The sequence below is a fragment of the Lactuca saligna genome, chromosome 5 (genome assembly GCF_052625555.1).
Source record: "Lactuca saligna cultivar CGN05327 chromosome 5, ASM5262555v1, whole genome shotgun sequence".
Taxonomy (NCBI): Eukaryota; Viridiplantae; Streptophyta; class Magnoliopsida; order Asterales; family Asteraceae; genus Lactuca; species Lactuca saligna.
In genome coordinates, this window is record NC_136421.1 from 148,208,511 (window position 1) to 148,231,159 (window position 22,649).

General features: G+C 35.6%; 1 protein-coding gene across 4 annotated transcripts; it reads left to right on the forward strand.

Annotated features, from left to right (window-relative positions):
* The first annotated feature begins 1,091 nt into the window (after positions 1 to 1,091).
* LOC145048987 (lysine-specific demethylase JMJ27-like) lies at positions 1,092 to 15,420 on the forward strand. 4 transcript variants are annotated; one of them, XM_078997670.1, is made up of 13 exons: positions 1,095 to 1,552; positions 1,626 to 3,625; positions 3,735 to 3,856; positions 4,362 to 4,458; positions 4,549 to 4,690; positions 5,117 to 5,180; positions 5,267 to 6,020; positions 6,266 to 6,595; positions 6,699 to 7,304; positions 7,380 to 7,452; positions 7,527 to 7,612; positions 14,624 to 14,743; positions 15,136 to 15,420. In XM_078997670.1, exons 2-13 carry the CDS (start codon positions 1,817 to 1,819, stop codon positions 15,211 to 15,213), a joined length of 4,281 nt encoding a protein of 1,426 aa, XP_078853796.1. In that variant the 5' UTR covers positions 1,095 to 1,552; positions 1,626 to 1,816; the 3' UTR covers positions 15,214 to 15,420. The 4 variants fall into 4 exon arrangements, 2 of the variants coding, with proteins under 2 accessions (XP_078853795.1, XP_078853796.1); XR_013683123.1 differs by lacking the exons at positions 14,624 to 14,743; positions 15,136 to 15,420 and adding exons at positions 8,522 to 9,041; positions 9,167 to 11,503 and having other exon boundaries at positions 1,092 to 3,625; XR_013683122.1 differs by lacking the exons at positions 14,624 to 14,743; positions 15,136 to 15,420 and adding exons at positions 8,582 to 9,041; positions 9,167 to 11,503 and having other exon boundaries at positions 1,092 to 3,625.
* The last annotated feature ends 7,229 nt before the right edge of the window (positions 15,421 to 22,649 follow it).

Genomic DNA, 22,649 nt, shown 5'->3' on the forward strand with positions numbered 1-22,649 from the left:
TATGTGCACATGTTGTTTGATGGGTGAGGCTTATATGTTTTGTGTGAAAGCCAATAGACCTGGGCATTCCAACCTGTTGGTTGTGGGCAGTGAGTATTCCATCCCGATGATGATTGGATTCATAGTATGTAGGCATTCCAACCTGTTGGTTGTGAGCATGGGGTATTCCATCCCGAGGATGATTGGACCCATAGTATGTTGGCATTCCAACCAGATGGTTGAGGGTCTAGGATATTCCAACCCGATGGTTGATTGGACCCATAGTATGTTATTCATGATTATATGTGTATTATTGTGTGTATGAGTATTTTGGGGGAACTTACTAAGCTCTCAGACTTACGGTTTCAGTTTAGTGTTTCAGGTACATCAGGGGACTGCGGCAAGGCAAATGCGTGATTGTACCGCTCCTCACTTTTTCATGATTTTGTTTTTGGGAGACTCTGATATAGACTATTTTGAAAACAAATTTGTAATAACCGTTGGTTTTTAAATGTTTTAACAGTTTAACTTTGGCATGATTTTTATGGGTGTTACATTTTTTTTACTTAAGTTAGAGGATGTTAATGGGACACCAACGATCTGGTCCGATGATGGTCGACTTAGGATGACGACGACAATGATGGTGGTCCAAAGGTTTAGGTATATAGGGTATGTAAACAAGACGGAGGTAGAGAGAAATACGTAGGGCGAGACTATTTTATTTAACCTTATTTCTAAATTAAGAACAATAAATAAATAATAATAAACTGAGAAAATATAGGTAAGATCAATTTAGTCATTTCAAATCCATAAAGGATTAGAACAAAATAAAATTATAAGGATAGATCCAAATGAAAAAGAAACAATAGAACACATCGCTCCCGAGTTGAAGCTAAGCAAAGAAAAGAAGAGAAGAAAAATGAAAGTAAGGAAAACAAATTAATCTTTTGTGTTGTCAAGTTGAAGAAAAATGAAAAGAAAATTAAATATTTTAAAATTGAAAAAAAATCTGAACGAAAATTAGAAAGCACTTCTTTCCTTTAACTAAACTCATCAAAGTCTCTTCCGCTCTTTTGAACTATCGATCCCTATGTAAACGATGCAATTTTACCTGTAGCATACGGACGTTTTTCATTCATTTACTCAAAAATAAATCGTTAGCCAAGTTTATGTGCTAGGATCAGGATGAAGTGGGGGGACGGTGATCGCTGACACCACCTCTAACTCTTATCCAAAAAACTTAAAAAGGATCATGATTATCCTGTAACAGATCACAATTTCATAATGTTAATTCGAAGGTTCCAATTCCAGTAAATATTATATATGAGTTGGTTTTAAGGCGAAATCAAATCACAATATCGCCGTAACGTTAATTCTAGGGTTTCGATTCCAGCTCGCTACCCGTTCATGGTCCTTATTTCTCTCGATTCTTTGTGCAATTGTGTCCTATGTTTGCGAAACCCGCGAAGTGGAGGTCAACAGGCGGCAATCCCTCGGTTGAATACTTGAATCAACAGCAAACCCCCACTGTATTCAAAACCCTAACTCCACCCACCGTTTCTCTTCCTCCTGTGTAGGTTTTTTTTGTTTTTTTTTCCCTCAAGTCTTAAGAATTAGTTTTTTATTGATGGCGGCAACGATTACAGCGAATGGAAATCTTGTTGAGGCCAAAGATGATGGTGAAATCGATGACAGGGTTATCGATGTCGATGTTCCTGTTGATGATCAGGAACGATGTCGTGTTGGTGTTCATGTTGACGGTGTACCTTCGTCTTCGTCTTTGCCTTCCCTTCGTACTCTGCCTAACAATAACGAAAAAGTAGTAGAAAATAATATTATGTCTTCATGCTCGGCGAAAACAATTACAAAGAACGGGAATCTTGTTGAGGCCAAAGATAAGGGTGAAATCAACGACTTGTTGATGGATGTTGATGGCCCTGTTGTTGATCAGGGACGATGTCGTGCTGATGTTAATGTTGGCGGTCTACCTTCATCTGTGCCTTCTACTCGCACTCTGTCTCGCAATCACGAAAAAGTAGAAGTTAATATTATTTCTTCATGTAGTAATGTCGTACGTAGCTCGAAGGAACTAGTGGCTGAAGAGAACAAAAACCAGGAACCAAAAGAGGAACGATATGCTTCCATTAATCGTGATCGGGGTGAAGAACAGAATAGGTTTTGTGAATATGAAGCAGAGGGGAAGGAGGGTGTTCAGAAGAACAGTGGTAAGAAAAGAGTTCGGGAAGATGACAACAAGAACACTGATACGGCTATTAAATCCCCAGAGAAGAAGAATAAACCACTTCACAAGTTGTGTGTTTCTACAAAAGAAGAAAGGAAGATGACGAATGGTGTTGTGAAGTCAAGTGATGATGATAACAAGTCCCCAGAAGAAACAGAAGAAGTTATGGTTGATGCTCAAACTGTTCCTCCTAGTCCTGATGGAGAGGGGAACGCTACCAATGAAGTAACAAACAAAAACAAAGAGGACAATAAAGAGAGTGGGAGATCTGAAAGAAGTACTAGGAACAATGATATTAATTATGCTCAGATTTTTAATTATGATCCTCTTGAAGAGGATGCACGGAAGAAGAAACACCTGCAATCGGTTTCAAAGAAAGAAAAGATGAGTGTAGAGAAACAATACAAGAGAATACAGAAGAAACACCAGCTGTCTTCTTCTAGGAAAGAAAGTACGAGTGAAGGGGAACAAGATAAGAGAAACCAGATGAAACAACAGTCCAAGAAAGAAAAGATGGATGAAGAGCAACATGATAAGAGAATCCAGAAGAAACAACAGCTTCCTTCTTCTAAGAAAGAAAAGATGGATGAAGAGGAAAAAGATAAGAGAATCCAGAAGAAACAACAGCTTCCTAGATCTAAGATAGAAAAGATGGATGAAGAGGAAAAAGATAAGAGAATCCAGAGGAAACAACAGCTTCCTGCTTCTAAGAAAGAAAAGATGGATGAAGAGGAAAAAGATAAGAGAATCCAGAAGAAACAACAGCTTCCTACATCTAAGATAGAAAAGATGGATGAAGAGGAAAAAGATAAGAGAATCCAGAGGAAACAACAGCTTCCTGCTTCTAAGAAAGAAAAGATGGATGAAGAGGAAAAAGATAAGAGAATCCAGAAGAAACAACAGCTTCCTAGATCTAAGATAGAAAAGATGGATGAAGAGGAAAAAGATAGGAGAATCCAGAGGAAACAACAGCTTTCTGCTTCTAAGAAAGAAAAGATGGATGAAGAGGAAAAAGATAAGAGAATCCAGAAGAAACAACAGCTTCCTACATCTAAGATAGAAAAGATGGATGAAGAGGAAAAAGATAAGAGAATCCAGAGGAAACAACAGCTTCCTGCTTCTAAGAAAGAAAAGATGGATGAAGAGGAACAAAATAAGAGAATCCAGAGGAAACAACTTCCTGCTTCTAAGATAGAAAAGATGGATGAAGAGAAACGTGATAAAAAAATCCAGAAGAAACAACAGCTTCTTGCTCGGACGAAACAACCGCAGTTGACTCCAAAGAAAGAAAAGATTGGTGAAGAGGAACAAGATAAGAGAAGCCAGAAAGCTTCCAGCTCAAGCAGGAAAGAAGATGACCCAAAGCCAAAGCTGTATGCCAAGAATTGGGGTCTAGATGAAAATGTATATTCTGTGACCCTGGCTTCTCTACTTTTTATCTAAAGAAGTCTGCTTGTCTGCTCTTGCACATATTTAATCAAGAATTATCTTTTTCTTTTCTATCCATTGGTAGGGAAAACGAGTTAAGGTAGTGTCAGACATGTGCCATCAGTGCCAAAGAAATGACAAGGGCCGAGTTGTTCGATGCCAAAAATGTACTACAAAACGTTACTGTGTGCCTTGCATGACCACATGGTATGAGCTTTTACAACCTTTTTCTTCTTTTTTACCTGAACAACTCAATTGAAGTCTGTTTTGCAAGGTTCAGTCTAGTTTATTACTTAATTTTTACCCTTCTCACTTGCCTCATTGTGTTTTTAACTTACTTTTTGTGTAGCCAAAATTGACCTTTGTTTGTGATTTAGTTGGTTGAGTTTGTAGCATCATATGCTTCCATAATCTACTAACTTGATGCCTGATGGTAAATTTTTTCCTTTCAAGCTGATGGTTGAAGAATAGCAGTCAATCCCTTTTGTCCAAATTTTCATAAGCTCTCACATGATTCTCACGATGTTCTATGATGCTTACTGGTCATATACCCTGTTGCATATGATCAGTTGGTTATTCATATGTAGACTCTGTCATTGCCTCATTGGTGCACGTGTGCTATATTGCCTTAAAAGTTTGGTGCTATTTCTTGGAATTTGCTGTTCTTTTACAATCTTTTCTTCTTATTCTCTTTGTTTACTCTGTTCTGTAGGTACCCTAACATGACAGAGAAGATGTTTGCTGAGCGTTGTCCTGTTTGCTGTGACAATTGCAACTGTAAACGTTGTTTGCGTGATGTGCACCCTAAAGTTAGTTCCTGCAGCTTATCTTTTGATATGGAACTTATTTCTGTTCTTTCTCTTATGCAAACTGTACTGAATCTATTTGATGGTTTTTAGGTCAAAGAGAAGATCAATTTCAAACCTAATAACAATCAGAAAGTTCGGTATTCTGTTTATATCCTACATGTGCTTTTTCCATTCTTGAAGCGTCTCAATAAGGAGTTCATGAAGGAGAGAGCAATGGAGTCTAAGATTCAAGGTGTGTTTTTTTTATCATTTATCTCCGTGTTGATTAAAATCAGTACTGCCCCAATATATGATTCATGAATAATGATGATGACTGTTCTGTTTCTATAAAAACAGGTATGGATATATTGAGTTCATCCCTTAGACACTAGGAAATGCAAGAAAATCATTTTTCTGCTTAACTTCTTAGTCTGAACTCTTGTTGTTGATCATGACAACTTAATTTTTTTTCATGATCATATAATGGATGACAAACTTTAATCTTGTTGCTAGTTCGTCGTGTCGCATAACTGCATGAGAACAAAGAATCATCCACTGTTCTTTATATATATATATATATATATATATATATATATATATATATATTCTGTTTGGCTTGGTGCATATATGTTTTGTGAAGGATGATGCATCTTTGTCATAAATTTATCTTCCTGGGCAGGGTGTTCTTTGTCAGAGGTACATTTGAAGAAGGCAAAGTGCAGTCCAGATGAGCGCATGTACTGGTATGTTATTTCAATGATTGCACAAACGTTTTAAGGATTTGGATTTATACTGATTTCCTATTTTGGTTGTCCCATGATTTATGCAGTGACTGCTGTAAAACATCAATTTTTGACTTGCATAGAAGCTGCCCTTCTTGTCAATATGATCTTTGCCTTCAATGTTGCTGGGAATTGCGAGATGGCAACCTTCAAGGAAACAAGGAAAAAGTTATCATTGAATTTAAAGATCCAGGTTATGATTACTTGCATGGGGGGAAGGATACGTATGACACACGTAAGCAAAACAGGGAAACAAGGAACACAGCCTGTTTTGTTGAGAAGGCTGCACCAAAGGAAAAGCAAACTCATGAATGGAAGTGTCTGGATGATGGCAGAATTCCTTGTCCTCCAGAAACTATGGGTGGTTGTGGTCGTGGGATTTTAGAGTTGATGTGCATAAAGCCACTTGACAATGTTTCAAAGTTGTTGGAGAAAGCACAAAAACTCTTAAAGATGCACAAACTGAAGGAAGATATGCGTGAGATGCCTGAGGAATGGTGCTCTTGTTCAGATTTCATGAACAAAAGCGATGGTCAGTTACGAAAAGCTGCTTCCCGTGAAAATTCTAGAGACAATTACTTGTATTGTCCACGTGCAATAGACATTCAACATGGAGATTTGAAGCATTTCCAGTGGCATTGGTCAAAAGGGGAGCCTGTGATTGTCAGTAATGTTCTAGAAACTACACTTGGGTTGAGCTGGGAACCCATGGTTATGTGGCGTGCTTTTCGCCAGATGACAAATACCAAACATGATAAGCTCTTGGATGTGTCTGCTCTCAATTGTTTAGATTGGTGTGAGGTGAGTTGAGCACTTACATTTATCTGTATACTATTTGTTCTCTAGTAATTGCTGGATATTTGCAATTATACAAGCTTGGGAGAATATCTTCTATCTCTGTCAATTTTCAACTTAATGTTTCAACACTTATTTTTAGAACGTTTTTCGATGTTGTCATGTTCTTTTGCAAGCTGTTTGTTTTTAAGATAATACTACATTTTAGGGTATATACGGTATGCCTAATCAATTTTTCTCATGACATGCAGGTTGATATAAATGTTCATCACTTTTTCATTTCGTATACAGAAGGTCAATACGATTCCAAAGGGTGGCCACAGATCCTAAAGCTGAAAGATTGGCCTCCATCAAGTTTATTTGAAGAACGGTTGCCACGTCATGGTGTTGAGTTTATCACTTGCTTACCCTTTAAAGAGTACACACATCCGCGTGATGGATACCTTAATCTTGCAGTCAAGTTGCCTCCAAAATCTTGTAAGCCAGACATGGGCCCTAAAACTTATATAGCTTATGGTGTTTCTGAAGAATTGGGACGTGGAGACTCTGTAACTAAACTTCATTGTGACATGTCTGATGCGGTATGCTTCTTCTATTTGGCTATGCCAAATTCTTTTGCTTGTAGTTTCCCGTTCTAGGCAGTTGCAAGATCATTAGTATTGGATTTGGTAATCTATTTTGCAGGTGAATGTGTTGACACATACTGCAACTGTGACCCCCACACCTGAACATCGCGAAAAGATAAATAAATTGAAACAGCAACACAAAGCTCAGGATCAGAGGGAACTTTTTGGATGGGTAGGGAAGGATATAACTTCCCAAAAAGGGACACTGGGTAATGATTGTCTTGAATCTAAAGTTGAAAGAAAAGTTGAAAGAAAATTGTGTGATGACAATGTTGAAGAAACAAGGGACCATGTTTACACTAGACGCAAGTTTAAAAGTGTGAATGGAACAGGTCCTTGTTATGTAACAACCAACTGTGATCAATCAAGTGATTCTGACAGTGATAGAAAAGTTAGGAGGAGAAAGACTTCCATTAAAAAAGTTGAGGGACAAAATGGAAATAAAGGATCTAAAAGGAAGGGCAGGAAACAAGTGATATCTTCTGATAGTGAAGAAGGTGATAACCAGGTTGATATATCAGGTAGATGTGTGGATGGATTTGATTTGGGAGATGGAGGTGCTTTATGGGACATATTTAGGAGAGAAGATTCGCCTAAACTGGAGAAATATCTCAAAAAACACTTTAAAGAGTTTAGGCATATCTTTTGTCGCCCAGTGGAGCAGGTAGTCATTTATGTGTAGCATTACATTCCTAAATAGTAATTTCTTAAACTGTTCCATTATATTTTCTTGGTCCAGGTTATACACCCGATTCATGATCAAACATTTTACTTAACAATGGAGCATAAAAGGAAGCTTAAGGAAGAGTTTGGTTAGTATGCATTTGCAAGGCTCTGTCTTACCTTTTACTATTATAAAATTCCTCATATTATCTGTTCTCATCAGGAATTGAACCATGGACTTTTGTCCAAAAGCTTGGAGATGCTGTTTTTATACCTGCTGGATGTGCTCATCAAGTTAGAAATTTGAAGGTTAGTAACTCACCACTAGTTTGTAGATTCTTTCACTGCATTAAATTGCTTTATCTGAAATTGGGGACTCGTTAAAGGCTATTTTATGCTAGATTTATTTTAGACTTTGTAACTTGGGAATGCATCTGCTTAAAAATCATCTTATAAGTTCTAGGGATGTTAGGTCGACTGCTTATATTTGCAAATTCTTTTTAGGATACCTGTACATTGGAGTAACCTTATTAACTCCAAAGACTTTCCTGTGGTAACTTGAGTATGGTATAGATATAAGACATTTAGATCAGTTGTGCTTGTGGGGGGTTATTCAAGATTGTAAGGGTTTGTGTTCTTGCCTAATCCATATAGATTAGTAAGTTTTTACATGGCAATCATTGTTAGATGACTGATTCAAATATCAGCTAGCTACAATTATCATGCTTTGTTTACTATTTTCCAGTTTAATGGTTGTTGGTGGGTGTTGACTCTTGAGGCTTTAGGTAGTGGTGAATAAGTGATAAGAGTTAATTCGTTATTATTAACAAGCTTGTGGCTATTTAGTTATGGGAGTATGTATGGTCATATATTTTAGTGTTTTTTCAGTTACGTAAGCGTTTCTTTCAGAACATTTTATCAAACAGTCAAGAGCTAGTTTTGCCTTGTAGGAAACCAGAATTTACAAAGTCAAATGCAGTAGTATCCTAGACCTAGTCCATCCCACCACTTTGAACTTTTAGATTTTGTTTATGACGCAAGTTATAAGATAAGTTACTGAACAGTTGACTAGTTGGTCTAGATTTGTTTTTCTTCCTAGAATAAAATAGCTCCATTATAATCCTGATTATCGACCCTTTTCATAAATTCTTCATGGTACCTTAGATTCTCTATTCTTTAAAGTCATCCTAAGATTGATGACTAAGTATATCAAATCAGATCATCCTTGAATATCCTCGGCTTCTCGCTTTTGAATTCAATCATTGAACACTGAACCAGCATCGAAGGCTCGACTTTAGCTGTTACAAGTTGGTTTGTTTGACTATATTGTGGAATCCGAAACTGCCTTGGGAACTTCTGCAACAATTCATCAACTATCATGGTTAGGTGATTGTCTTTGGTGTAACCACTACAAGATCTTAAGCGGCATAAAACTTGACAATTGTTGAGGTGAACTCATAAAAACAAGCTATTTAACGAGAACAAATGGGGACTTTGCAAGAATGGTTCAAACAACAATCTAAAGGGAGATTAAGATGGGATGCTATCCAAATTAGTTCGGTTATCATCTCAAAGCAAGCTACCCTCAACACTAAGGGGATGTTTGGTAACCTCTGAATGGAACCATCCTTTGAATCGGTCAACATTCGGTGCATTTGCGATTGGTTGAATCAAAAACCTTGGAAGTCAGGATTCGGTGCGTTTGCGTTTGGTTCAGCCTATGAACTGCCTTTGAATGGTTAAGCAATCTTACCTTCTCTTTAATATTAAGAGGCTGGGACTATTTACCAAACAACCCCTCGTTACACCCTAGAATGATTCAATTGTATCACTAAATTACGTCCTACTTTGTGTGAATTGCAGGACTTGCACTTGGGAAGGGTGATTGGCAATGCTAAAGTCTGGAAATTTCTTGTGTTTGGAGATAGAATTTATGGAAAAGCTCTGAGGGACTTGATTAGTGCAATTAGCACTTCCAACCAAAATAAAGATGAGATTCATCTTTGGCAACTCAATTAGTGCAATTTGCAACTTCATGCCCCATTTAACCATACAAAAGATCCCATCCATTCAAAGTGATTCATAGCGATGTGGGTTATCTTTTAGGGAGGAGGGAGTCATTCCCTTCCAACCCGTTGAACCCACTGCCAAATCAGTTTCTCTTTCTCTTTCATTTTTCTTCATCTTTTCCAACCCACGACATGCGGAAATCCTATCTTTTTCAACCCATTCAATTATAAAAAAAAATACAAAACAATCAAGGTAAAATCTTAATTAGCAATAGAGTTACTGCCGGTACCACTCCCTCTTTAGCAGGTTGTTTAATTGGTTTCATTAAGCCACTTCATCCTCTCTCTACTTTCTCTCGCATTTTCTCTTGTACCATGTGTTTTAAAATTTGTACCTTAGTTGTTTTGTATTTTTTTTAATTGAGTGGGTTGAGAAAGATAGGATTTCTATGTGTTGTGGGTTGGGAAAGATAAAGAAAAAGAAGAGACAAAAATTAATGTGAAAGTGGGTTCAGTGGGTTGGGAGGGAATGACTCTCTCCTCCCTTATAAAAGATCATTTCATGGTCTAGATGGTTTGTTACCTTGATAACCAACATGCTTTCTTTCCCAAAGTGGTTTTCTAGCCGTCTGTTCTATAAGTTTTTTAAGCATTTTCCTTTTGAAATGGTTTTTTTTTTTTTTTTTTTTTTTTTTTTTTTTTTTTTTTTTTTTTTTTTTAAAATCTTCTTTTGAAGTGCAAATTTAATCTGCTTCTAAACTACTTTTGAATCCATCTATCTCCCAAACGGTACTTAAACCCTCTACCTCAAAAAGATCAGCTTCACGTTGATGTTGACAAGATTTTTCTATGATTTTATAAGATTTGTACAATGAACAGCTATTGGATTTTAACAATGACATTTTCCAGCCCTTTGTGCAAATTGTTTTTTAACCGCTTTACTTTCCGACTTCTAAATAAGAAATAAGTAGACTCTTACATCTTTTAAATGGCACTGACCTTGTGTTCACAAGATTTTTCTACGATATTATAGGATTTTAGTATATCTATCGGATTTCAACAACAATGACAATTTTTAGCCCTCTGTTCAAGCAGTTTTTTTACCATTTACACTCAAAGTCAGTTTTTGACTTCCAAATAAGAAATAAAGTACTCTTGCATCTTTCAAATGGCACCGACCTCATGTTGATAAGATTTTTCTCTGATTTTATAAGATTTTTACAATTCAACATCTATCGGATTTTTTACAATTCACTCAAAATCAGTTTTCTAAAATAGAAAAAAAGTAGACACTTGTATCTTTCAAATGGCACTGACCTCATTTATGTTCATTGGATTTTTTTTAATGATTTTATACGATTTTTACAACATAGCATAGTACACAATTCTATGTCCAATCCTAAATTCGATCCGGTTTTTTCAGTGGAACTTGTGGAACCGGGAAACCCAAAATCCTAGAACCGTGAACAGTCTTGTATACTATAAAACCGGCCTGGTATTGTTCCGATTTGTTCTGATCTAGGTCTACTCTAAACGCTTTCATATGCTCATGCCTAACTAGCACACTGCCTCCAACTTCCATGCTTATTATGACTTGGATAATGATGAATTATAGATAAGTGTGTCATCTTTTTAGATCATTTTCATTTACCTTAACGCCTTGTTCTCGAGTTCTACTTAAGGAGGGATATGGAGGGAGTGAGGAATGTCAATGGAAAATCGTGTTCCCGAGTTAATCGATGGAAGGAAAGTGAGGGGAAGGAAAGGATTTTGGAGCCATATTTTCTTTCCAAATTTTCCTTCCAAATTGGGCGGATTCTGGAAGAAAATGAGGGGAAGGAAAATCTTTTAGTTTTTTTTTTTTTTTCCTCCTAACTCAAAAACTTAAAATTTTCCTTTCATTTCCTTCGAATTCAGGAATACGGAATAATGAAATTTTTTCTTCCCATCTCTTTCTTTCTGTCAATGTTTTCCTTCCCTTTCCTTTATTGAATTTAAAAAAACTCAGGAACAAGACGTAATCGAAGCTATGGGGAGTGAGTGGGATATGATTAAAATACTCCAACAAGGTCAATCTGTCCAACATCGACTATGACTCTTTATTTGTATTTGTTGCTTTTGGAATTTCATCATTCATTGTCTAATTTGTAATGGCCGATGATGGATCAAAGTACATTGTTGTGTGGTGTGATTTGAACCGTAGTTTTACAGTTAAAATCCGCAAAATGCACCACATAGTGCAGTTTAAGAAAATCACAATCTACAAACTGCACCACAAAAGTTTTAAACCTCGTGTGGTTTGTATGGTTTGCCAAGCAACTCTACACTCTAGGAAAATGAGATCATCCACATATACTCTACAACAAAATGGTGTTGGTGTTGTTCAGAGACAAGAAAAACAAACATTTTTTTTCATATGCTCACATCTTTTAACCACCAAAAATTAATTTGCAATTTTGGGGGATGTTATATTATTTGCAACTTATGTTGTCAATTGTTCGCCAACTAGGACTCTTAAAAATTTTAAGCCTCTCACCAATCACTAATGAGCACATATCCTACCATTAGGTGCTTATTGAATGTACCTCTCTAAGGTCTTTAGGTGTACCACCTTTATCCGCCCTTCAACACAAACTACAAACTTTTTAGATCTCTTATGTCTATGTTATTCATGTGACCAAAGTGTATGTGCTTCCTACATATTTGTTCTCAAACCATGTCTACTCAATGCCAACCGATCAACCAGAACACATTTTTGAGGATTGCTCTTAGTCATTGCCTAAATGCTCTTGAAATCTTCATAGAGATGCACAACATATGAATAAATTCAGGTAAGGATCTCGTTTCCGTGGGTGTTATTTGCTGTAAGTGCCAATCTAAAATCTCTCTTAAAAAGACAATCACTTTGTTGCCAACAACAAACACTTGCAACAGCTGCACTGGAAGAGCTTAACACAAAATCAAAACATTTTTCATAACGTCCTACAGGCTACAGACATGGGAATGCTAGCGCAATTGCCATGCTGTCTTTTCACAGAGAAGAATAGCCTAGGAACATTGCTTGCATCTGTTACCTTTTCATAGGGAAAAATGCTCAATTCTGGAAAATCAGTCAACTACCACAAACACGGAATCCACTTTGATATTGGAAGTGAAACACCATAGTAGTTAGAATGAAAAATAAGCTAATTGCAGCCTACGAATTCAACATCTGATGTACTTGAATTCTTCCTCTTCATCTTTGAGCTTTTTATTTGTGTTTCTAGTACCTGTCCAATTCTTCATTACTTGCTTCTTACACATCTGACCAGAGGAGACCATCACTTGCATGTTCGATTTTATGATTTCTACATACTAAAGAGAGGGTTGATGTAGACTTGGCGGTATATATAGATAATGGAAAAAACAAATGTCCCAAATCTGAAATTTTCATATGTAAAATAGTGCTGATAGCACCAAAATAAGGCTATAAACATTTGGGTGGAGAAGTGAGTGGAGAATCATTAATGGTGGATCAAACTAGAGGAGGAAATACGATGATGTTAAACATTGTATTTTGACAAGTCCTAACGAACAGGGAAACTAATAGTCGGTATAGACTTATGGATAAATAGTGAATATGCATAAATATACAACATTGAACGGTTCACCAGAAGCATCAAAGATTTAATGTTACATATTTTGACGATGGAAGGTTATGTTTATAATTTGTACTTGTAAGTTGCATAAAAAGTTAATAATATGATTAAAAATAATTCATTTAGATCCAACCAAACGAAAAGTAGTTTGTCAATAAAAAATAGATTGAAGAATATTCTTGTAAAAAACTATAATGTTTACCGAATCTGAAACAATATGCATCTCTAGATACAACCATAGCCCTACGAGCTAGGTGAAGACTAGCCTGACTGATGCAAAGGACACCTATCAATATATGATATTCAAATATAACAACCTTGAACATGACATAACATCAACAACATATTCCATGATCCCGTAGCAATGGGGTAAGTGGAGGTAGATGTAGACAACCATGCCTCCATCTAAGGTAGAACTATTTTCACATAAAGACATAAGCGAAACACAAACATACGATGGTACAGACACCCAAATGCAAGCACTAAACAGTGGTATGAAACTATAACCACTACAAGCTGTAGAGCTTAAAACTGATATAAATATCAAAGTGGGGAAATGGAAATATGTGAAAGAAGTGCAAATAAATGCGAAAAGAGAAAGACCAAGGCTGGTTTGCTACCTTAGTTCTAAACCTCCACACCCTCCTATTCGGGGTAATACATATTTACCTTCACGATCACTTCAATCTCATTTTAGAACAAGAATCAATCTAATTTTCACCATAAACCTTAAATTTCAAAAAACAACTAAATTTTGTAGTCTTTAATTCTAGATATTTGTGTTGTAGTTACCGATAAAGGTCAAACAACAACTATCAGTAGTGCCAGTACCCGTGCTATGCCATTTGACAGAGACCTTGTTGGATCTAGAGTTTGAAAAAGACAACCCAACTAGCAAACCCAACATGAACCCAACCCAAATGTTTTGGGTTGTGCTGGGGCTTGCAACTTGTAGCCGAGTTAGGGTTATTTAATGCAACCTAATTTCAATCCTTCATCCCTTTAAGTATATTTTATATATACTTAAATGTGAATATTTTGTATCTTTTAGTTATTTTGTATCTAAATAGTATAAAATAAAAGAACCTTAACAGAGAAAAATTTAAGCCACTCAGATTCATCTCACAAGTCATGACCTCATCCTCAAAACACTTTTTTTTTTGTTGTATTTTCTTAAACATAGATTAATTATTAAAGTTGTTATTTAACTAAGTGTATGCTTTTCCTATTTTATTCAAACTTTTAAAATCTAAATGGGTCAATTAGTGTTCAATATGTTTATCAAAAATGTTGTATTAAAATATAAAAATGTTGACCTAGATTGGGTTAGATTTTCAACTGCTTTTAATGATGCCAAGGTACCAATGGAAAATAGATCAACATCTCCTAGTTGCCAACATTGCCATGTACTTGTTGTCATGTACTTATGTATATCCATCATAGCAATGTAATTTCATCTATTTATTCATTGTAGCATGTTACTCTCATTTTTCTCCCATCACAAAATAGTACTTATTATGTTTTCTTATTAAGGCGTTATAATTTGAAAAAACTACCCAATTATAGCGTTAGAGACTTGCTATTGATTAAAAGATAGTCTTTGATTGCTATTGTTATATTGAACTTGTTTCTGTATGTGTTATATTAATTGGTTAAATATGTTTTTTGTGTAGTCATGTATAAAAGTTGCACTGGACTTTGTTTCTCCTGAAAATGTTGGTGAATGCATCCGATTGACAGAAGATTTCCGTGTTCTTCCCCAAAATCATAGGGCAAAAGAAGATAAGTTAGAGGTAAACAATCTTCTTTCTCTATATATCTTGCAAATATTAGATCTTTCATCAACCATCAGTTCCAAAGTTTCTCTTTTTGTATCCTTTTGATTATTTTTTTTATAAAGAAAACCTTAGGACATACAGTATGCAGATTTTTTTTCTTATTTAGGCATTATATTTTATAAAATATACCCAATGCTATAATAGGTAAAAAAAAGAAAGTATGATGTGATAATAAACAAAACAATGAAAGTATGTTTTGCTATTTGTTGAACTAAACCTGTTTTATAAACAATATGAAAGTCAACTAGGTTTATAGTATCATATCATTTTCAATTGATCTGTTATAAATTATTAAAATTGTGCAATTGGTTGATACTCTTGCTAATTAATTAATTAATTAATTACAGGTGAAGAAAATGGCACTTCATGCAGTGGAGGCAGCTGTGAAGGACTTGGAACAAAATCTTGTTCCCAATAAAAGGTAAAAGGTAAAACCACCCCGTATACATACCCTAACACTAAAAAAATACCTATTCTGTAATTTATAGTTTTATTATCAGAGATTTTGTAGTGAAATGAGGCTCATTTTTGAGAGAGAGAGAGAGAGAGAGAGATGGGTGGATGTTTGAAAATTTATTGTTGCATTGTACATATGGATCTTGTTTTGTAAAGAGGGATGGAGTGTTTGCTAAGTATATAGTTTAATGGTGTTTTTGTAGTGACCCAAGGGTCAAATTGGTAATTTACCATGAAGATTATGCTTCTTCTCTCTTACTAACTACTAACTACTAAGCATGTTTTACTTCAATTTTGAACTAAGCATGTTGGAAGTGGTCAATCTGAGGAAGCTTTTTACCTGTTCCCTGTTTCAAAAGTTCAAGTGTGGTTTTTTCGAGAAAAAAAAAAAATCAAAAAGCATGATATGTAATAATTGTTAGAATTCCATGTATAATTTTTCATCTCATAAATTTTATAGCCATGGAAATCATTCATACTTGATCTAGACATATCATTGCGCATTTGGGGAATATTAGTTGCCTCTCTTGTTAAAGACAAAACTAGTGAAAAAGAATCACAAAGTTCACAACTGAACACCAAACTGAAAGGCCTGTGGAATGTATTTGATGATGGTATGGCAAAGTAGCGGGTATTTTCTGGGTTAAGGTTTAAATTAGCCTTATAATTGTTGTTTACTGTATTCATTTAGTCCTTTAATTTGTTTGTTTTGTCTATATTTCACCCTTATAATCTACTAAAATTGTTGTATACTGTATTCCTTTTTTACACAACTTTTAGATTTTTTCTTACACTTGTTTTTACAACCTTGTTTGTATATATGTTTTTTTTTCTTGGCAATCCATTTTTACAACTTTATTTTTTTTCTTCGTTGTTACATGTTTTTTCTTCGGTTTCATTTTTTTTGGTAAATCCAAGGTTATGAAAAACAAGTAAACACAAAGTTAAAAAAAAAGGAGATGAAGTTCTAAAATGCATTGTGAAAAAAATATGAATTTGTAAAAATGAATTGTGAAAAAAATATAAAGTTGTAAAAATGAATTGTGAAAAACATGTCAAATGTAAAATGATGCTCCGAAAAATGAGGTTGCAAAAAAAAAACAAAATTTAAATTAAATTAAAGGAATAGTTTCTTTTGATGACCTCAAATATTTTCTTTTCCACAATTAGTTTTTTTTTTTTTTTTTTTTTTTTTTTTTTTTTTTTTTTTGTAAAGTATATTGTTATTTATTAGAAAAAATAAATACGTTGTTTTTGGTTAAAATAAAAATAAAATGTTGTTTTCGGTTAAGAATAAAAATATGTTGCTTTTGATTAACAATAAAAGTATGTCGCTCTTTTGTGATTAAAATAAAAGTACAATATTATTGTTTTCCGTAAAATACAAAACTATGTTTATGTTTATTATGTCTATAACATTTCTCAGACAATGTTAATTTATAACCTTTGTTATCTATAATATTTTGGTTTATCAACATGAAAGACAATAAAGTTTTTCATTTGTTGTTAAAAAGTCATTAAAATAAAGAGTAAATTACACGAATGGTCCCTATGGTTTGAGGTAAGTTGCGCGCTTGGTCCCTAATTTATTTTTTTAACTTGGAAGGTCCATGTTGTTTGTTTTTGTTACGCTTTTGGTCCCCATCTTACCTAAAAAACTATTATTTAAATAGAGAAAAATGATGGGGTAGGTAAAGTAAGGTGAGAGGGGTGGGGTTGGGGGGTATTTATTTAAATAAATTAAAAAATCAATGGCAAAATAATCTTTTTAGGTAAGATATGGACCAAACGCGTAATAAAAACAAACAGTAGGAACCTTCCGAGTTAAAAAAATAAGTTATGGACCAAACACGCAAATTACCCTAAACCATAGGGATCATTCGTGTAATTTACTCTAAAATAAATGTTTTATCTCTGACTCATTAAAGTATGAATTTACATGTCATTTACACCCTTTTGAAAGAAGCGTCACCCGATAATTAACTGTGACGTCGACTTTCACCTCCGTTTGTGTTTTGTTCAACCGTTGAACGAATCAAAAATCTTGGAACTGTCTGTCTTTGAACAGTTAAGCAATCTTACCTTATCTTAAATATTAAGAGGTTAGAACAATTCAAATGTGATTTACCTAGGAAGTTAATCAAGCGGTATAGATGTGCTATAGCAGCGTTATAGCGTTTCGCGGACGTGTGAGACCGTGATTTACCAAATAGTGGTTTAGAATAGCGGTGGCGCTATTAGTGGTGCTATTTACCGCTATACATTATTATTTCCGTAAAAGCTATAGCGGCACAACAGGCGTCATTTCAATTATGTCCATCTTAGGCTATTTGACAAAGAAATGCAACACATAAAAGCATCATGGAAATCCTACATCCTAGGATACAATAACTCAATAAATGGGTCGACCTTAAAGCCTTCGATCCATTGGCATAATGAGAGAACTCACCTCACAGTTAAAAGGATGACTGAACAAATCTATGTTACTCGCACCGGCTCTACCGCTTGCCTAAACAATAAATTGGGACCCAATCACATATTGATAAACCAAAATACTCCAAAAGTCTCCAATTTCAAACTTGGTCAAAAAGTCAACACAAGCTGAGTACGCCTACCGTACTCAGCTAGTACCCCCCGTGTACCCCTGATCAGGCTCCTAACAGGGTACGCTCAGCGTACGTCCAGGTACACCAAACGTACGTGATGGCTTAACAATCCAACTTTTAGGGACTTAATCCCTTAATTCATTCTGCCTAAGTCTCAGATCTAGCCTTAAAACATATCCCAAACCATAAAGTTTCCAACTTTATGGTTTTTCATGCCTAGAACAAACCCAACATCAAAACCCTAACTCTTCTTAACCACTATAGCTCTTAATGACTTGCATAGAAGAATCTCAAGGGTCAAGATCATATTTTGAGGACTCGAGACATGGAAAAACGTCCAAAAGGATAGCCCAAATGTTCTATAGCATGCCATGCACAAGAAAGTCATAATTAGGGGACAAAAGCTCATATTATCACCATGCAAGCTAGATCTAAAACTTAATCGTCAAGGTGGGAACTTTATATCTTCTAGAGACATAGGATGATGCAAGACTTCCAGATCCAAGCTTTCTTCTAGCTTCCAAGCTTCACCACCACCTTTTTCTTCCTTTAGAACACACAAAAACACACTCAAAGGTTTCAAGATGCAATAATGAGGGCTAGGGTTTGCAAGAAAACGTCTCAAGTGATGGAGGCTGGAAATGAGGTGGGGAGATGGGGCTTAAGGATCAGTATATATGGTCCAAACCACCAAGATTAGGGTTTTTGTCCAGACCAATTACGCCCAACGTACACTAGTGTAAGCCCATCATACACCAAAACGATGTCGTATCCTTTAATGATCCTTACACCCAATGTACCATCAAGGTACGCCCAACATAAGGTCCAAAATTGCAAAAGTAATTAAATGGAGGGTAGGAAGGAAACTAACCGGGACTCGAGTGTAACAACCCCCCCTAGATCAGTCTTCGTCCTCAAAATCCTCCAAAGTAAACAACTCTGGATAATGCTCCCTCATCTCAGATTTCGGCTCTCAAGTCCACTCGGAACCCTTATGATGTTGCCACTGAATCTTGACCAATGGTACCACCTTGTTGCGTAAGGCCTTCATCTTCCGGTCAATAATAGATATTGGTCTCTCCATGTAGTTCAACCGCTCATCTACCTGAATGTCATTTAGCGGTACTACCTCTGTATCATCCACCAAACATATTCATAACTGAGAAACATGGAATGTGTTGTGAAACTAACTGAGCTCGTCTGGTAAATCCAATCGGTAGGCCACCTTGACCACACTGACAATCACACAATATGGTCTGATGAATCGGGTCCCAACTTGCCCTGCTTCCTGAATCGTATCACGTTCTTCCATGGCGACATTATGACAACTAGAAAATTTTGTGTCAAGCAATGTCTAAATTGTGATTGTGTATAAATGAAACCACAATGTAACCTTGTTGTAATAAATTTTTGAAAGCTAAAAGGACATTATTTGTATAAGTATATATGTATGTATATATGCACACTTTGAAAATCATGTTCGTGGTAAACATTTAAAAGTCAATCCAAGTCAATATAATAGAATATGATGCATGAATTATGTCATGCCCTTGAGATTTCGGTTTTGGGGACCCAAGATCATAGGATTTCGGTTATAGTGGGCCAAGAACTCATGCCAAGACCGAAATCACACCTAAGATCCAAACCACTAAGGCCGAAAACTCCTTTGTGGGGAAGTTAAGACAGAATTCACAAAGGGGACAATGTGATTTTGTTCATACCTTGGCCAAAATCACCACTTTGATACCTTTCTTATGTGATTTCGGTTTAGGGGAAAAAAAACATATAAGAATTGTTGAATTTGTGAAGTGATAGATGCCTTGGGTTTCCCATGCAAAAGATTAACCATCAGTATCCCATGTAATATCCAACAGGCAACTAGGCAACCATCAAATCCTTTCCTTCCTTTATTAAACACAGCATAAACACCCACAAATCCCACCATTTCCAATTCTCCACCTTTACTCTAAAAAATCTCTCAAGAACAAACCCAAGATCCTCCAAGAACTCATTTTCTTCAAGTGGTCCTTAGATTTTGGTAAGCATTTTTGTGATAACTTAGTGTTTCTATACATTTTTATGTTAGTTTCATCATATTTACACACATCATCATGTGTTAAACCCGTAGGATAATAACATCTCCAAGGAAGTTCATCAACTCCATTCAAGAGTTTAGGCGTGAAATGTTCACTTCATCACTTCAAACCACCCACAAATCCACTCAAGGTGAGTTCATACCCCCCCGCATTTTTGAATTTTCATGTTTTTAGGGGGGAATAAAAGTCAAAATTTGTTTATCATATAAATACTTGCTTGTTTCATCTTCATGTTGAAGTATAAGTCATTATTTGCATAGGATGTGATTATTACTAGCTTTTGTACAAGTATTTGTGATATATTAGTTTTCAAATGAAAACTAACAAAAACAAAACATGATCTGTGTTATAAAAATTATGAGACAAATTATGATTTGCAAAACTACAAGGTTTTTGGAAGCTTTTTACCAAAATATAGCTTTTCCAACAAAAAGGAGTACACTCAAGTTATTTCAGTATTTTGTGGGTTAAAACCCAAAATATGATGTTGGATCTTACATTTGAAACTAACTAAACAAGATGATTACTATGTATTTATATAAATTATGATATAAATGTTTTTGACAAACAAACATGATAAAACTATAACCGGTATAGTTTGGAAGTCACAAAACTACACAATCATTACAGAAGAAACATCTAACTATTTAAAGGCATAATTAGTCCATCTACCAGAAAAAGGAGTTTTTAGTTCACGTAAATCGATTGATACTGGTTGTAAGACATTCGGCTTCACCGTACCCACCCGAGAACACACACGAAAACCTGCATTATAACTAGAGTCTCTTGTAGGGAGAGCGTGGCAATTGTGTATAGATATATACAGGATTGAAAACCCCGCACCTAAACTGTTAGCTACAGTTAGACCGACAGGTCTGGGGTGACAAATGTCGTAACAGTTCTGACGTTTGAAGTGTGTCGTTTAGGCAACTAGTTGTATTAGTATGGTTATAATAACTCACATAGGGTATCGACAACACATTTAATTTATGGGTTAACATACATTCAAGTAGTTTTATTTAAATATAAAACTTCATTACATTACTTTTCAGTACAACATTACTTACATTTCTAGTCTTGGTACTTAAGACTTACAACTCATTTTTAAGAAAATGTTGGATTTTCTAAAAGGATACACTATCATTTTCACGAAACATTACAAGCCTTTTTTCATACAAAAATGCTTATGAACTCACCAACTTAATTGTTGACACTTTTGAAAATTGCTTGTATTCTCAGGAAACTAGTAAACAGGTAACCATAAGAGATTTTGGTGGATGGGACGTCGTCGCATCTCGTTATTTCATTTTTATCACATGCATTTGATATCATGTAAACAATATTTTTTAGCACAATGTAAACATATTAAATATTAAATTCAATGGTTGTGATGCTTTGATCTCTATTATTAAATTGTTATGATATTGTACATGAAGCCATCCACCCCCAAACGTTTCCGTCATTCTGGTCTGGGGGTGTGACAGAGTGGTATCAAAGCATTTTTTATAGTGAACTAAGTATATCAAACCATGTAAGATATACAAATATGAATACAAAGGAGACTAAAACACTTTGACTAAAAATATACTTTTAAAATATAAGTATTTTTATAAGAGTATACATACATGCATGCATAGTAGAAACAACATTGTGAACAACATCGAAGGGAGGTGCATCAATACTGGAGTGGTAACTATTGTTGTACGATAACTCTGCCAATAGAAGGTATGTATCTCAACTTACACCAAAATCGATAATACAAGCCCTCAACATATCCTCCAGTGTCTGAATCGTATGCTCACTCTGACCGTCAGTCTGAGGGTGATAATCAGTATGAGGGTGACTTTGAGTCTTACTCAGCTTGGCATTAATTTGGATTGGTAACTCCCCTTTCTTGGAATTCTCCATACTAAAACGTTTTAGTACTTTATCCAAGTAAGTATTCTGACTAAGTCCTATTAGTCTTTTACTCTTATTTCTCACTATCCTTATTCCCAAAATGTATGCAGCTTCTCCGAGTTCCTTCATAGCGAAGCACTTCCCAATCCATGACCTTACTTCCTGCAGCGTCGAGATGTCGTTTCCTATGAGCAGTATGTCATCAACATACAATACGAGAAATCTTACTACACTCCCACTGGCTTTGACATATACACATGATTCATCTTCGCTTCGCAGAAACCCAAACTCTTTGACTTTCTCATCGAAACAAAGATTCCATCTGCGAGACGCTTGCTTAAGTCCATAAATGGACTTCTCAAGCCTACACACTATGTTGGGATGCTTCGCATTAACAAAACCCTCTGGCCGATCCATGTAAACATCCTTAGCCAACTTCCCATTAAGGAAAGCAGTTTTGACATCCATTTGTCATATTTCATAATCATGAAATGCAGCAATGGCCATCATCACCCTAATAAACTTTATATTCGCAACTGGTGAAAAGGTCTCATTATAGTCAACTCCGGGAGTTTGAGTAAATCCCTTCGAACCAATCGTGCCTTATAAGTGTGTACATTCCCATCCATGGTGGTCGTCTTCTTGAAGATCCATTTGCACCCGACCGTCTTACGACCTGGTACATGATCAACCAAGCTCCAAACTTGGTTATCGTACATCGACTGAATCTCACTGTCCATCGCCTCTTTCCACTTTGCAGACTCCGGGCCTGCCATGGCTTCCTCATAGATGTTAGGTTTGTCC

What these genes read in the sequence shown, in the direction of transcription:
- LOC145048987 (XM_078997669.1), top strand. Translation starts at nt 1,607, where the DNA reads ATGGCGGCAACGATTACAGCGAATGGAAATCTTGTTGAGGCCAAAGAT. An exon ending in ATTGTTTAGATTGGTGTGAG is followed by an intron (nt 6,021 to 6,265) that starts GTGAGTTGAGCA and finishes CATGACATGCAG; the next exon opens with GTTGATATAAATGTTCATCA. An exon ending in ATTGTGACATGTCTGATGCG is followed by an intron (nt 6,596 to 6,698) that starts GTATGCTTCTTC and finishes TCTATTTTGCAG; the next exon opens with GTGAATGTGTTGACACATAC.